General features: G+C 36.4%; 2 protein-coding genes across 8 annotated transcripts in view; one reads left to right on the plus strand and one right to left on the minus strand.

The window, feature by feature from the left end:
* Positions 1 to 401: 401 nt before the first annotated feature.
* Positions 402 to 2,838, minus strand: LOC111420309 (inhibitor of growth protein 5). Of its 2 annotated transcripts, none has more exons than XM_071196307.1 (5): positions 2,702 to 2,838; positions 1,141 to 1,494; positions 914 to 1,084; positions 724 to 860; positions 402 to 667 (listed from the first exon to the last, which is right to left on the minus strand). In XM_071196307.1, exons 1-5 carry the CDS (start codon positions 2,766 to 2,768, stop codon positions 566 to 568), a joined length of 831 nt encoding a protein of 276 aa, XP_071052408.1. In that variant the 5' UTR covers positions 2,769 to 2,838; the 3' UTR covers positions 402 to 565. The 2 variants fall into 2 exon arrangements, with proteins under 2 accessions (XP_071052408.1, XP_022909057.1); XM_023053289.2 differs by lacking the exon at positions 2,702 to 2,838 and adding an exon at positions 1,546 to 1,718.
* The window catches only part of LOC111420307 (anoctamin 1), a 40,276-nt gene continuing 26,923 nt past the window's right edge, over positions 2,431 to 15,783 (plus strand). For 2 of the 6 annotated variants that reach the window (XM_023053284.2, XM_023053286.2), the window contains exons 1-6: positions 2,898 to 3,245; positions 3,301 to 3,700; positions 3,756 to 3,827; positions 13,765 to 13,925; positions 13,975 to 14,143; positions 14,198 to 14,430. In XM_023053284.2, the coding sequence (XP_022909052.2) occupies positions 2,959 to 3,245; positions 3,301 to 3,700; positions 3,756 to 3,827; positions 13,765 to 13,925; positions 13,975 to 14,143; positions 14,198 to 14,430 (1,322 nt within the window). In that variant the 5' untranslated portion in view covers positions 2,898 to 2,958. Of the gene's footprint in view, positions 2,459 to 2,670; positions 2,742 to 2,897; positions 3,246 to 3,300; positions 3,701 to 3,755; positions 3,828 to 13,764; positions 13,926 to 13,974; positions 14,144 to 14,197; positions 14,431 to 15,783 lie in introns of those variants that run through there. The other 4 variants (XM_023053285.2, XM_023053287.2, XM_071196305.1 and 1 more) reach the window with 3 other exon arrangements.

Below are 15,783 nucleotides of genomic sequence, written 5' to 3' on the forward strand. Positions count from 1 at the left end.
TATATAGTGTCTGGGGGGTGTCTGAAAATCGTAAATTTTGAAATACTCCCTGTATATCAAAAACAAAGAGGTCTATGAAAATTTGGTTTGCGGCATTATAAGTTTCACAAAAAAGTAGCTCAGGTTCGCGAAAACCGCAACTTTCTATCTTTCATAATAACTGAGATAGCCTGCAAACCCATCGAAATTTGGACACCTGTACATTGTCGTTGATATACTATAGTAAAGTGAGCAAAAAAAAAGGATTACTTTTCAAATACAAAAAAAGATTTTAAACTGAAAAAAAGATTCTCTACGTTCTTTACCGTCGCCTTGTAGGCCTCTAAGGGGGCGTTATCGCCCACTTTGAGAAAGATTGATCTACACCATACTTGCTAAAAATTAAAATGAAACTAAAAATGTTATTTCAACAATACTGTTTAGCTTTATTTAAAATCTTACAAAACTGTAATTAAAAAATGCATTATTAAAATTGCATATTAAAACAAAAAATAAATAGTCTTTTTCTTTTCAAATAAATTATATCGAATTCATTCCGCTATAACTTAACAAGATGAGATTATCTTTATTTCTTCTTTCTATCTTGTGTACATTTGGGACAATACCATTTTCCTTTGGGTTTTGTAGTCAACCCAACACAAGCAAAATGAAACCATTCGATTGGACACTATAAAATAAAATTATTTAAACAATTCCTTATGTAATATTTTAAGTTAATCTTACATCGGGATTATCACATCCAATCATTTCTCCATAAGACACTTGATGACATAAACAATATGTTGGTTCGTTGGGATCTACAGGCATATCCAAAACATCACTTGTATGTGTTATTGGAAGAACAGATGAAATATCAGTAACTAGAAATAAATTAATTTTATTACTAAATAAAATAAAAATAAAAAAATAATACCTGTAGTTGATTTAGCCCCACTATTAACAGAATTTGCAGTAATTCCCGTTGCTCCAACACCTTTATGTTTCTTCTTTTTATTCCCTTTTACAACCTCAACAGCTTCCTCTTCGCTTGATTGAACACGTTTTTTCTTCTCACTTTTTCCATCTTTAGTCTTTTTCCTTCCCTCTGCAATTTAAAACTAATAAATTAAACAAAACCAATAAATAATCCAATTTAAATACGTTTGCTTTTTCCGATTTGAGATTCATCTTGACTCCTCGAGTTTGCAGCTTTATCTTGTATTTCAGTTTCAAACCTTGCCAAATCCGAATCCAACCTTCTAATGTGTTTATCAACCAATTCATATGTTTGTATTGCTAATTGTACTTTATCATCACCATATTCCTTGGCTTTATTAAACAAACTCTGTATTTTATCTAATTGTTCTTTTCGCTGGTCTTGACTAAGAGTTGATTGATTTTTAAGGTATTCGTCCGCTTGGGAATCTATTGTACGCATTAAAGTCTGTGCTCTGGAATCTAAATCTCTCATCAATGTGAAATTACGTTGTAATTCTATTGGTAGGTGCTCTAAACCTAAAAGAAATGTATTATGAAGCTTTATTAAGATTTTTCTCGCGTACTTACTATCTAAATACTGTTCTAAGTATAACGCGGAAGTCATATTGTTGATTAACGTTACATTCAATTACACTTAACAAATATTTAATTACAATTTTATCTTAATTCTATGTTTGTTTATTTCCCTCGATTTTTTTTAGGTTAGGAACATAAAGTGACATTTCATTAAAGCGCCATCTACGAGAAAATCTAAAAGTTTTGAATAAAATAGATATAAATATTTTAATTTATTTATAGTTTTAATAATGCATACAATAAAATGGATTATTTATGTTGCTTTAAAAATTTTTCATACGTTCTATTTATAAAAATAAATTAATTGCTTATTTTATTATAAAAATCATTAATTTAATCCAAAAAGTTAGGGATAGATGGCAGGAAAGTATAAAATTTTATTTAAAAATTAATTCATTTAGCTAATTATTTATAGTAGATAAATCTGTGCTCTGGAATCTAAATCTCTCATCAATGTAAAATTACGTTGTAATTCTATAGGTAGGTGCTCTAAACCTACAAGAAATGTAATATGAAGCTTTTTCTCGCGTACTTACTATCTAAATACTATTCTAAGTATAACGCGGAAGTCATATTGTTGATTAACGTTACATTCAATTACACTTAACAAATAGTTAATTACAATTTTATCTTAATTTTGTTTGTTTATTTCCCTCGATTTTTTTAGGTTAGGAACATAAAGCGACATTTTATAAAAGCGCCATCTATGAGAAAGTCTAAAAGTTTTGAATAAAATAGATATAAATATTTTAATTTATTTATACTTTTAATAATGCATACAATAAAATGGATTATTTATGTTGCTTTAAAAATGGTTCAACGTTCTATTTATAAAAATAAATTAATTATTTTTTTTATTATAAAAATCATTAATTTAATCCAAAAAGGTAGGGATAGATGGCAGGTCGGTATAAAATTTAAATTAAAAATTAATTAATTAAACTAATTTAGGTAATTATTTATCTATTATCTATTCATCTAAAATATCATAAAGTAGATAACTCCATTGGGATTAATTTAATTTTAATCCTTTTAACCGTTTATCTCCATTTAACATCTTATTTACACAATAAGGTTAATTTTCACAAACTTTCCAAATAACAATTAAAAATAGTTTTATAAAAGATATCTCTAGAAAAACACTTACCAAGGACAATCATAAGTTTTTTCATATGGTAAATTGCCAAGTAAGTAATCCAAAACACGAGTAACATTTAAAAAATGTATATCATCTACATTAACCAAAGTTATTTTTGTACAATTTATTTTTATCGCAAATAGGTTTGCTTGTATTAAGATCAAACTTAATCTCGGGTTATTGGGCTTCAGCGGTATTGTTGATAAAACTCGTTAAGTAAATGTGTAAACGTTAACACTCGCAAATCTATTTTTGATCATTTTCTAATGAGTGCTTCGCGTAAAGGTGATTTTTTAGATGAAATCAAGCAGCTAGAAAGTGATGATGAGTCAGTTTCCATTCAGAAATTTCAAGAATCCGAAAGATCATTTAATTCTCAAGCCCCTTTATTAAACAGAAAGAGAAAATGCAACAATGAAAAAGGGTCGAAGTTCGTGTCTAAAAGAGGTTATGGTGAACTCGGCGAATTACAACATTTATCAGATCTTAAAAGTCTTTCTGTATTAAGTGTTTATCAACAAGACGATTCAGAAATAGAAATGGATACCAGCAGGTTGTAAAATTAATTAAAACCAATTATATATTTATTATTTTTTTATATTTTAAAGGGATTTTAGTGATAGCATAGAATATGTTAATAAACCAAATATAAACATAAATGGAATCTGTGATAATGCTGATACAAGTGATACTAAAAAGTGTTGTAATTGTTCCAATAGAAATCCCAATGAACAGTTATTAGCTTGTCCTGTTCCAACAATTTACTTCAACGATGGGATTCGATCTGTTGATTTTGTGTTAGTTTGGGATTCCTTTGAACATGATGCAACCCTGGAGAATGCTTATGTGAAAAGAAGAAATTTTGAAGAGAATCTTATGAAAGAAGGGTTAGAGTTAGAATATGAACCTGTTGAACATAATGGGTTGAATTTTGTTAAAATTCATGCTCCGAAAGAGGTGCTAAGAATGTACAGTGAAATACTTAAGCTTCGAATGCCTATGAAATCTGTAAGTTTTGTTAATTCTTTTATTTTTAAATCTATATTTTTAAAATGTTATTTAGGATCTATGTAAATTACCTAAAGGTTACAACCCAAACCGTATTTTTACCACCGCGGCATATTTACGAAGAAAGGTAGAACAATTTAAATGAGATTAATTCAGTTTTTGTGTGGTTTAAGGTTTTTACATTTTTTTGTCTTCACTTTATATCCTATGTTTAATAAAAATAAATTTATACATTGAGGATTTGGACTGGTGTGAAGTTATCCATAAATTCCAGCCATAAAATTAAAATCATTCATAATTCCGTAACCGATACGATTTGGGTCACCAAATGTCACATATGGGATGCTCTAATCCTCAAGAACAGCTTACAACCACCATTTGGTAAAAAACATTTTTTTCAAGCCCCACCCCTCGAAAAAGCGATGTTTTCACCCTGATGGGCACCTTCGAATTACGCCAAATTCTACCATATAATAAAATACAGAACCCGGTTCAAAACATCATAATCCGGTTTTCGATAAAAAAAAATTAACATTACAAACCGCGGAAGGGACTTTGTGGGTGAATTTGACCCCTTTTGAGATATCAATTTACAATTCAGAACATGCTTAAACAACATTATGGAGTATGTTTTGGTGCCGAGAACGGCTGTCTAGATAGTTTGGTCACTTTACTATGGCACGTTAAGTTTTCGAAATTTGGAAGCACCATAACTTAATTTTTTAAATGGCACCCCGCATATTTTATTACTTAGTCGTCTTCGGCGTGCCTAACATTAATAGTTTGAGAAATAATTAGGATTTTTTGAAAAATGCTCACATCATATCGATATTAACCTAGTGTGCCATAGAAAACAAATGTTTAATGACTTATTGACAAACGTCAAAGTCTGATTTACGTTGTTTGATGCTTGTGAGTCTAAAACCAGTTAAAATGGATATTAATAACGTAAATAATGTTTATACAAATGAAGAAATCCATAATTTATTTTTTGTGCACGAAAAGTGCTACAAAGTTCTTAGTAGAACTTGCAGAATGTTTAATGAAAATTATCTACATTTACCTCCGACGACAAAAGGTAAATTTAGAAGAATAGAAGCAAATTTTTTGCATTTTGGACGAATTAATCACATGCTAAACTGACCAAAAAATGTAGTAGATAATGCGACGGAAGACGTGAATACCTTGGCTTATTTCGAGCCCAGTCCCAACACCTCAATTCGAGCTGCCAAAGAAGATCTGGGAATCATACAATGAACTTTGTCGCTCTTTTCATGCATAAAAAATGAATTAAGAATTTCTTGATTTGTGTAAATATTACTTTCGTTATTGTTATCGATTTTAACTCTTTTCAGTACTAATATTAAGATTATTAAGATAATTATTAGCTCACATGCATCAAGGGACGGAAACAAGTGAGTCTTTGATAAGAACTCATTGAGAAGGCTTGTTTTTCATGGCACACTAGGCTAAATATCCATATGATATGTGTGCATTTTTCAAAAAACCCTAATTATCTCCCAAATTATTAACGTTAGGTATGGGACATATGGGATATAAAAGATGTAGAATGAGACACCGAAGACGACTAAGTAATAAAGTATGGGGGTTGCCATTTAAAAAAATGAAGTTATGGTACTTCCAAATTTTGAAAAGTTAACGTGCCATAGTAAAGTGACCGAACGTTCTAGACAGCCGTTCTCGGCACCAAAACATACTCCATCATGTTGCTTAAGCATGTTCTCAATCTTAAATTGATATCCCAAGAATCGAGTGTTCTCTTATTTTTTGAACAAATGTCTGCTGGAGCAGATTTTTCTAGAAATATTCGAATAACTCGAGAACGGCCGAATCAAATTGCAAAAAGTAAAGTAATTTATAAACCTTGAAAACAGACAAATCCAAATATGTAAAAATATACAGGGTGTTCCATTTAAAAAAATAAAGTAGGTGGCGACTTCGGGTATAACCGGAAGTGCAAGAAATCTGAAAATATTTTAGTCGAAGAGATCGTAATTAATAATACTTAAGTCTGAATTCTCAAATTTTTATTTTCACCAGAACCCCAGAAACGTCTAATGACCGGGCTCGCTGAGACACCTGTATACGTATAATAGTATAGGCTAATAAAATATGAGGCGTTTCATTTAAAATTTTCGACTTTCTTGCAACAATCTATTTGACAGCATCTGAAGAGTAATCGTGCCAATGTAGATCTTTTTTTAATGAACATTGGCTGAGATATGGGGTTTTAAACAGCATGTTGAAATTTACCAATAAAAGCTTAAAACCAAAATAACTCGAAAGCGAAAAACGCTAGGTACCAATAACTTTTATCAAAGTCAACCTATTTTTTACGTGCAATTAAACGGTGTAATAAAAACTATATATATGAATTTGACCCCGATGGGCACTTCTGAAATTGATGAAATTTTAGAATGATTATTGTTTTATTTAAAATTTTGAAACGTCGTTGAAAAACAATAATAATAGTAAGAAAAACACTGACATTTAAACGTCAAAAATATTTCTGACAATGATTGCAATGCCTACTATAGTTATTTTTGATACAAGATAGCGAAATGACACTTTTGCATTCGAGAATGAAAGTTTTTTTAATGTATTTATCATCTGCATAAAAAAAATTTTAGCAAAAATGTAAAGGGGTGGTTACGTTTAGTAGTTTAGAAGGGTAGGTTGAAAGTACAAATAGGGTCAAAACGTGCCCTATTATGAGTTAAACATATTCCCCAAATTTCATTTTCCCAGCGTTTATGGTTTTTGAGAAAAAAAAATTAAACCAAAATTTTTCGCCTTTTTGGAGAGGTGTAGTTCCTTCGGGGAGCCGAAGTCGCCCATGGTTCATATATCAAAGTACCATTAAAATTTATTAAAGAATCACCTCTTGAAGTTTGTTACAGTCATTCAGATACACCCTGTGTATATAAATACAGGATGTCCCGTTAAGCGTACGGAGCGGCTGTATCTCAACAACGGTAAGGCCTAGAGGTTTGGGGAAAAAATCCTTATAAGCAAAGTGGGCAAGAGAAATACCTGAAAATTATTTTGAAGTTCGTAATTCAACCGCTAGGGGGCGCAACTGCCATAGAGAAACATAAAATTCCCGCTATCTCAGATAGTTAGACGATGAGCCATAACGTTGACAACATCATTTAGTAGCTTGGATAATACCGCATCGCTTTTGTTTTACGATATTTCTCATATCTGTCATAATAAGGGAGGGGGAGGCCAATGCGTTTTTAAATGTTTACATTTTAATATCTTCTGGACCATTCAACCGATTTGAATATTTTTGGTCTTGTTTGAAAGAGCATTTTATGCTCTTTTAAAAGATATTTTCAGTAAGACCGCTTGGTTTAAAACAAATAAGCTAGAGGGCGTTATCTGCAGCGGTTACATATTTTTGTGATTTTTGAAAAAAAGTTAAATGGAACGGTACTATTTACTTCACAAACCGTTAATCACGTTAAAATTTGCTAAATATTAGTGAAAACCGCATCTCGATATCTCCATCCATTCTCGAATTATAAAAGAAAATGTTAAAAATTCGTATATCTTAATCGGATCAAGTTACCTTAGGAAACAAATAAAGAACAAAAATTTTATTATCTAGAACCTTCCTTCACACTTTATCCAAGCTTAGAACTGCTTCAAAACTACTTTTGAGGCGTATTGAATAGCCAACGGATCAATGAAACATCAACAATGATAATAAAACAAAATAAACCAAAACACTTAGAATAACTTAAATTTTTGGCAAAAATAACTCACTAATGAGCGAAATGCCTTCCATAATCCTCGATGCATTTATTTAATCTAGTTTCCACGAAAAAAAAAGCGCTGCTTAAGTCTCGGCCCTGGGCACGTTTCTACTGGTATTTAGTGTTTTGTCATATTTTCCCTGGTTATTGGTTTTTCTTGAAAAGTCAGGTCGTTTAGTCTACCCAATAGATAAAGGGGTGAAAGCAATGTGGGTTTTGCTCGAACCAAGAATGCATATTATGCAAGTTTACATCAGCTTGTGGACAGATGCTTCATGCATCCATAGCATTTGTGATAAAAGGTTTGGATTTGCCCAAATCATATTTAAAAGTCAATGGTAATACTTCAGTCTGTTATCATAATCGGTATCTGTTAAGGCCTGATGTAAAACAACGTGGTGGAGATATTATTCTCTTGAGGAATCTTGTGGACAATTGTTTTCCCAGATTATGTAGGACCACATTGCGCACCAATGTGATTTACGAATTCATAGAGATGTCTGAATGGGTTACACGTTGCCAGTTTTCCGTAATCGCTAAGTCAATCTTAAAAACACTTTTAGAGAAAAATGTCTTTCTTTGTCGTAATTGCATTGCACAATTTTGCCATGCAGTTGCATCGTATTCGAAACATTGAAAATAAATCATCATACGCTTGTGCGTTAGTAAATGACATGTTTACAGTTACCAGGTTATGTGATTTGTTTTTCTCGATGAGGTAACTGGATCCGATTGAAGGCACTCGTGTTTTTAAAATTTTCTTCTATAACTCGAGAACGGGTGGCGATATCGAGATGCGGTTTTCACTAAAATTTTGCAAATTTTAAGGTGACTATGGGTCTGTGAAGTAAAGAGTATCATTCCATTTAACTTTTCTTCAAAAATCACAAAAATATGTAATCGCTGCAGATAACGTCCTCTAGCTCATTTGTTTTAAAGCAGACGGTCTTACTGAAAATATCTTTAAAAAGAGCATAAAATGCTCTTTCAAACAACAGCGAAAATATTCAAATCGGTTGAATGGTCTAGGAGATATTAAAATGTAAACATATGAAAATGCATTGGCCTCCCCCTCCCTTATTATGACAGATATGAGAAATATCGCAAAACAAAAGCGATGCGGTATTATCCAAGCTATTAAATGATGTTGTCAAAGTTATAGTGTTACGGGGGATGGATTGCGCCGAAGAAGAAACAACAGTTGTTGAATAAAACGAAATAATTTATTTACAAAAATATGTACAAAAAAAAACCCTCAAAGGTTTTTTTAAGACGAAAGGGGTCGTCTTCGAATTGGCGGTTGAAGTGCTGGCTTGTTGTCGCTTCGGAGTTCGGTTGGAATTGACAGGTGATGGAAACCCGGCCGCCTTAAATAGGCGCCCTTGGGTAAAACCCTATCAACCGGGCGTTGTGGTTGGTTGGCGACCGTCCGATCCGTAGGTAGGGTTGACGATCAATGGCCAAGCAGATCGAACGGCGCTCAATTCGTACTTGGTGACACCCCCTCCCTCAAGGCGCTGGTTCGGGCTGCGCAGGTGGGTGTCGATGTGGTGGAGGAGCCAGACGTAGGTCGTTGATGTGGACTTTGCTGGGCTCTGCAGTCTGGTGTCTGCGGATCCAGTACGTTGTAGGTCCGGCCTCCTCTATAACCATGTGGGGTCCTATCCAACGAGGACCAAACGGCGTCGCTACATGAGCCCGCTCCATTACGAGCTGCCTTGGCAGGAACCGGCTGGGTGGTGGTACAGCCCCAGCGTATCGCTGGCGGTATCGGTGCTCGTTCCTGTGCGCTCGTCTTCTTCTCTCGGCCCGTCCTGCCGCTGGCTGTTGACCATCTTGGGGGCCCTCAAGAAACCATTCCCCAGGTCGCGGTAACTCGTATCCCAACAGCAGGGCGGCGGGGGTTTCTCTTGTCGCCGCGTTGCGCCGTGACCGAACGTTGAATAGAGCCCGATTGATGTGTCGATCCCAGGTCGTTGGATTTATGCCCTGGAGTTGGATCCGTATGCATTTCTTTATTTCTTGAATCCTCCTCTCCGCAGGATTGGCCTGAGGGTGGTATATCGGCGTCGTCCAGTGGTGGCACCCCCAACGTCTCAGCGCGGAGTCCCAGTTGGCGCTGGTAAACTGAGGCCCGTTGTCGGATAAAATGGCCCTTGGATAACCATACCGGGGAAACACCTCACTCTCCAGGATATTTATGATTTTCGGAGCGCTGCTGGTAGCGGCCGGAAACGCCTCCACCCATCGACTGAACAGGTCGGTGACAACGAACACAAACCTGTTGTTATCTCGTGTTTTCACGTATGGGCCCATGAGGTCTACTGCCAAAACTTCCCATGGTTGTGTGGGCGCTCGTGGTCGTAATGGAGCCCGTTCCTGTAGGGGTCCCCGCTTGAGCGATGAGCAGGCCCAGCAATCCCGGACGTGTCTGGCCACGTCTTCCTCTACGCCGAGCCACCAGTATTTCCTCAGGATGACCCTCGTGGTTTCCTCAGCTCCGGGATGGCCTGCGGTGGACGCGTCATGGTAGGCGTGCAACACCTGGTCGTGCATGTCCTCTGGCACGATCAATCGGTTACCATCGGGATGTCGTCTCCACAAAAGCCCATCACGCACTAAATACTGGGCGGCGACTCTAGCTTCCGCCGGGTTTGCGGGACCCGCCTCGTTGATTCCGTCCAGGGTACGAATCAGGTTTTGGCTGTGGGGATTTCGTCGTTGACTGTCTTTTAAGTCGTCTGCTAGCCCAGGGAATTCGACACATGCGATGTGGGGTCGGACGTTTTTTGGTTTTTGTTCGGCGGATGGTGGAAGAAACATCCGGTCGACGTCAGCTGTGTGACCCGCAGGGGTCGTTGGCTCATGCCCGGGTTGGCGCGAGAGAAAGTCCGGGAGTTCGTTCTGTTCCCCCGGGACGTGTTGTACGTCAAATTTATATTCCTGAAGAAGGAGCGCCCACCGGGTTAACTTGGCGTTCCGGTCCTTCATGGTGTCAAGCCATAACAATGCTCTACTGTCGGTGCGCAGGGTGAATCTTCTGTCCTCCAGGTACGGTCGGAAAAATCGCATCGCCCAGACGACTGCCAAGCATTCCTGTTCGTTAGCATGGTAGCGCTGCTCAGTGGGAGACAACTTGGCGCTGGCAAATGCGATGATCTTCCTTCCCGGTTCTTGGTAGAGGACCGCGGCAATTCCCTTCCCGCTGGCATCGGTCTGTAGCACGAAAGGTTGAGTGAAGTCCGGGCGTCTAAGTTGCAGTGGGCGGCTCAGTAGCTGTTTAATCTCGAGAAAGGCGTTCTCGGCTTCAGCTGTCCACTTAAACTGTTTCTGGCCCCGCAAGAGATCTGTCAGCGGGGTTAACACTTCGGCGCAGTGTGGAATAAACCCGCGTAGCCAGTTACACAGTCCCAAGAAGGATCGCAGCTGCTTCTTGTTGGACGGTCTCGATGCGTCGCAGAGGGAGTTGACGTTGTTCGGTAAGGGCTCCACTCCTCCTGGTGTAATCCGGTGACCCAGGTAGTCGATGTTTGTTGCCCCCAAGTGGCATTTTTCCGGTGATAACCGGAGGTTGTGTAACCGGAGTCGTTCAAACACCAGGTGTAAGTGTCTAAGGTGTTCTTCCCAGGAGTTGCTGTAGACGATGACATCATCCAGGTACACCAGGGCGAATTTCCGGAGGTATCTAGGGAGCACTTCTTGCGTCATCAACTTCTGGAACGTCGCCGGGGCATTCTTCAATCCGAAAGGCATGACGCGAAACTGGTAGGTGGCACCGTCGGGAGTTGTGAAGGCGGTTAAGGGTCGAGACCCCTTCTCCATTGGGATTTGCCAATATCCGGACCGCAGGTCGAGGCTCGAAAAAACGGTAGCCTGGCTGAGGTCCCGCAGTGTCTCGTGGATGATTGGCAACGCTGAGGACTCGTCCACCGTTTGCTGGTTTAATCGACGGTAGTCGACGCAAAACCTCTTGGCCCCATCTTTCTTCTCCACCAGTACGATCGGAGATGAATACGGGGAACGACTGGCTTCAATGACACCTTCCGCCAACATCTTCTCTACTTTAATCGGTTGGGTGGGCCCCTCTTCTTCTGAAGAGCTTGCCAAATCTTCCTTCGTCGGATATGGCCGTGTCGATAATGAACGGCTTCTCGTTGTTGGTCCTTTTGGCATTATCGGGCCATACGTTGGGCGCCAATTGTTACGGGGGATGGATTGCGCCGAAGAAGAAACAACAGTTGTTGAATAAAACGAAATAATTTATTTACAAAAATATGTACAAAAAAAAAACCCTCAAAGGTTTTTTTAAGACGAAAGGGGTCGTCTTCGAATTGGCGGTTGAAGTGCTGGCTTGTTGTCGCTGTTGTTGTCGCTTCGGAGTTCGGTTGGAATTGACCGGTGATGGAAACCCGGCCGCCTTAAATAGGCGCCCTTGGGTAAAACCCTATCAACCGGGCGTTGTGGTTGGTTGGCGACCGTCCGATCCGTAGGTAGGGTTGACGACCAATGGCCAAGCAGATCGAACGGCGCTCAATTCGTACTTGGTGACAATAGCTCATCGTCTAAGTTTGTGAGATAGCGGGAACTTTATGTTTCTCAATGGCAGTTCCGCCGTTCTAGAGATACAGCCGCTCCGTACGCTTAACGGGACACCTGTATATATATGCAAGAAAAGCAAGATAAGAAGTTATATTTATTTGTTTATTATTTTAATATTACTGACAAACGTCAAAGTCTGATTTACGTTGTTTGATGCTTGTGAAACTTTTTGAAAAAGTTATATGGACGGACGAATCTAAGTTTTCGTGCGAAGGTATTTTTAACAGGCGTAACAACCATATTTGGGCTTCCGTCAACCCGCACGCAATCCGTGACTATCAGGTTAGGTATAGTTTCAACATTTTCTGCCTTATGATGGATGGTAGGTTCTCTCACGTCATTTATAACGGCGTTTTAATGGCAGAGCGTTAGCTGATTTTATTACGTATTGTGATAGAAGATTTTCTGCAAAAAAAAACATTTGTAGCCCATTTAAAATAACAATGTTAGTTGTCATAGCAACGCAATAAAAAACAATACAAACAAGCAAATATCGCCAAAAAAATGCGCCACGATTAATAAAGAAACTTGTATTTGAAACATTTTTCTTTAAAACCACAAATGGCGAAGTTATTGGCTATATTCCAGACATTTGACACAACCTGTATAAGTACGAATATACAGTGACCGCCAAAACGTCAGCAACACCCGTTTTATTTCTATTCCAATGCATCAACGTTTTCCAATTTCAATGTTTTTTGTTTGCATTCCGATCTTTCGATCTAAAGTATTTTCAACATGGCTGCCACTTCCGGTTTACCGGAAGTAGACCAGAACCTCGTTATTTTAAATGGAATGCTACAGCTTTTATTACACCTTTTAATTGTTTTTTAATAGCCAACATATTTTTTTATGTACATTTAAAAAGTGTAATAAAAACTGTAGAATTCCATTTAAAATAACGAAGTTATGGTCTACTTCCGGTAGACCAGAAGTGACAGCAATCTTGAAAATGTTTTAGATCGAAACTTCCGAATGAACCACCTATGCTACTAAAATTTGAAACCTTTCAAATCTCTACGAATAGTGGAACCTTAAAAGGTTATAACGAATCAGTTACGTGAGACACCCTGTATCTATTATAGTATTATAGTATATAAGTATATATTACTTATTGTTAGGGTACATGAAATAAATGTACCATGTTTTCGGAGTTACATTAGCTTAAACATCCAACCCAACCCACAACAAAACCTTTGTTTCGCTTTTATTTTCAAATATTCGTTTCAAAATCCTAAATTTTGTTTTACCACTGTTTATAGATGAAATAAATCCTAGCTAACCATTAAGGAGATATTATAATGGTATTAAACATTTTCAACTTCATTTAGTTATAATTAGATTTTTGGCCAGATATTCATATTCCTAACCAAATGGGGTTGTAAGCTGTTCTTGAGGATTAGAGTGTTCCGTATGTGAAATTTGCTGACCCAAATCGTATTGGTTATGGAATTATGAATGATTTAAGTTTATGGCTGGGATTTATGGATAACTTCACACCAGGGTTTGGCACTACTTTGAATTTGACATATATGTCAATTTTTATGTTTATGACATTTGTCAATACTAGCAACTTATTCTAACTATAATTCATATAGATTTATTTTTATCATAAAACATTTTTTCAATCACTTTTTCGGAATCTTTTTGGAACGTTTAATATGTTAGTTTTTAATTTAATAGGTTCCAGGTCTTGAAGGAATTCATCATCGCACAAATTTTTTAGTTGGAAGTATAAAATCTCAATGGAATAAAATCAAATCGTGGATTTTAGTAGATACGGAAACGTTTCCGGAAAAAAATCATCGATTCACTGCCGTTTACAGTCGTGATAGAGAATATTTGTAATATTATCTCTACGAAATCAATCAAAATTTAAGTTTCGTTTTTTAGATTTGATGTTGATTCTCCGTGTTTTTTTACACCCGCCGTTCATTCTCGAGTTATCCAATTTATCCTCGATCGCAAAAGATTTACGAATAAAGAAGATGATGATTTTGCTTTTGGAATTGAACGATTATTAACTGATAAGATTTATACGGCTGCTTATCCACTTCATGATGTACGAATATTAAAAATTATTTGCTTATATAATTTTAAAATAATTTATTTGAAGGGTGATTTAAATGATCGTGGTACAATGAGACATCTTTTATACGAAGAGTGGACATCTCTTAGAAAATGGTACAAATATCAACCTTTAGATTATGTGAAAGAATATTTTGGTGTTAAAATAGCTCTCTATTTTGCTTGGTTGGGATTTTACACTCATATGTTGTTGCCAGCTTCAATTGTGGGCTTAGCTTGTTTTATTTATTCCTGGTTAACTCTTTATAGTCACCAACCAAGGTTTGTTATTATTTTGTAGTTGCCATTAGTGATGGGCACTATCGAATGAATCTGACTATCGAATAAATAGTAAATGAATGATTCGAACTATCGAATGATTTATTCGAATAAATTCATTCATTCGAATTCGGTGAGGATTGAGGATATCCAATAATGCGCAATATAGGTTAGGTATACCGGGTTTATACAGAATTTAGCTGTAAATTTAAAATTTTAAGATTTAGTTTTAAAAGTTAAATCTAATGAAACTGTTATATCTTAACAGCTTTGCATACACAATATATGAAGTTTCAATACGCTTAACTTTTAAAGTTAAATTCTTAAATTTAATTTAGTTATATCCTCTGTAGAAACCCGGCATAACAAGTGCTCTCCCCACTGCTTGACTTTTAATAGACAAAAATCGGGGAATTACCGAAACCTTGGATTGTAATTCTCGCGTGTGAATATCGTGTGTGGACTCGTTCTTTGTTATTGTAGTGAAGTTATACTATTTGTTTTATAAAAATGGCTTCTAGTAAGAAACGGTCAGCTGTATGGGATTATTTTAAAAAAGATTCAGTTAGTGCAGTAACTTGACGAAATTTGTAAAAAACAATTCAAATTTAGTGGTAACACATTAAACATCCGCGACCATTTAAGGCGCAAACACCCTGGGTATTTTGAAATAGATAAATTAAATAAATAAGATGAATTCCAACAATTCGGAGATCGACATAATAATGAGCCGTCAACATCAACTCAAGATCAGCAACTACCATCCACATTAATGCAGTCTCAACTTCAAGAACAAAGCAGTAAATCCACATCTATAATAGACTCCATAATTGCAAAAAACGAAGTCGACAAATGAAACTGTGTGTTACGAATAAAAAAACCGAGTTGTCGGAAATTGAAAATGATCAAATAGATCAAAGTTTAATTAAAATGGTAGTAATTGATTACCAGCCTTTATCAATTGTAGAAAATCCTGGGTTTTTGGAATATTCTAAAAAGTTACAGCCACTATACAAACCACCAACTAGAAAATTGTTATCTTCGAAAATATTACCTAACACATATAATCAAATTTGCGAAAAAGTAAAAATATTGTTAGCAAAAGTTGATCATGTCGCTGTAACTACTGATATATGGACTTCGGACAGCAATAAAGCGTATTTGACAGTAACTAGTCACTTTTTTTACGACGACTTTATACATAATGCTGTTTTGGCAACTAAAGAAATATTTATCAGAAATTTTTAATGTTTGGGAAATTGACTATAAAATAATTAGCATTGTTAGTGACAACGGTGCTAATATAAAAAATGCCATAATTGGGCAGCTTCAAAAAGAACACCATCCATGTATTGC

The sequence above is a fragment of the Onthophagus taurus genome, chromosome 6, assembly GCF_036711975.1.
Source record: "Onthophagus taurus isolate NC chromosome 6, IU_Otau_3.0, whole genome shotgun sequence".
Lineage (NCBI taxonomy): Eukaryota > Metazoa > Arthropoda > Insecta > Coleoptera > Scarabaeidae > Onthophagus > Onthophagus taurus.

Excerpts from the sequence above, each read along its gene's own strand:
- LOC111420309 (XM_071196307.1), bottom strand. The coding sequence starts at position 2,768 with ATGTTACTCGTGTTTTGGATTACTTACTTGGCAATTTACCATATGAAA. Across the intron at positions 1,085-1,140 it reads TCAAATCGGAAAAAGCAAAC|AGGGAAGGAAAAAGACTAAA; the intron begins GTATTTAAATTG and ends TTTAAATTGCAG. Across the intron at positions 861-913 it reads TGGGGCTAAATCAACTACAG|TTACTGATATTTCATCTGTT; the intron begins GTATTATTTTTT and ends ATTTATTTCTAG.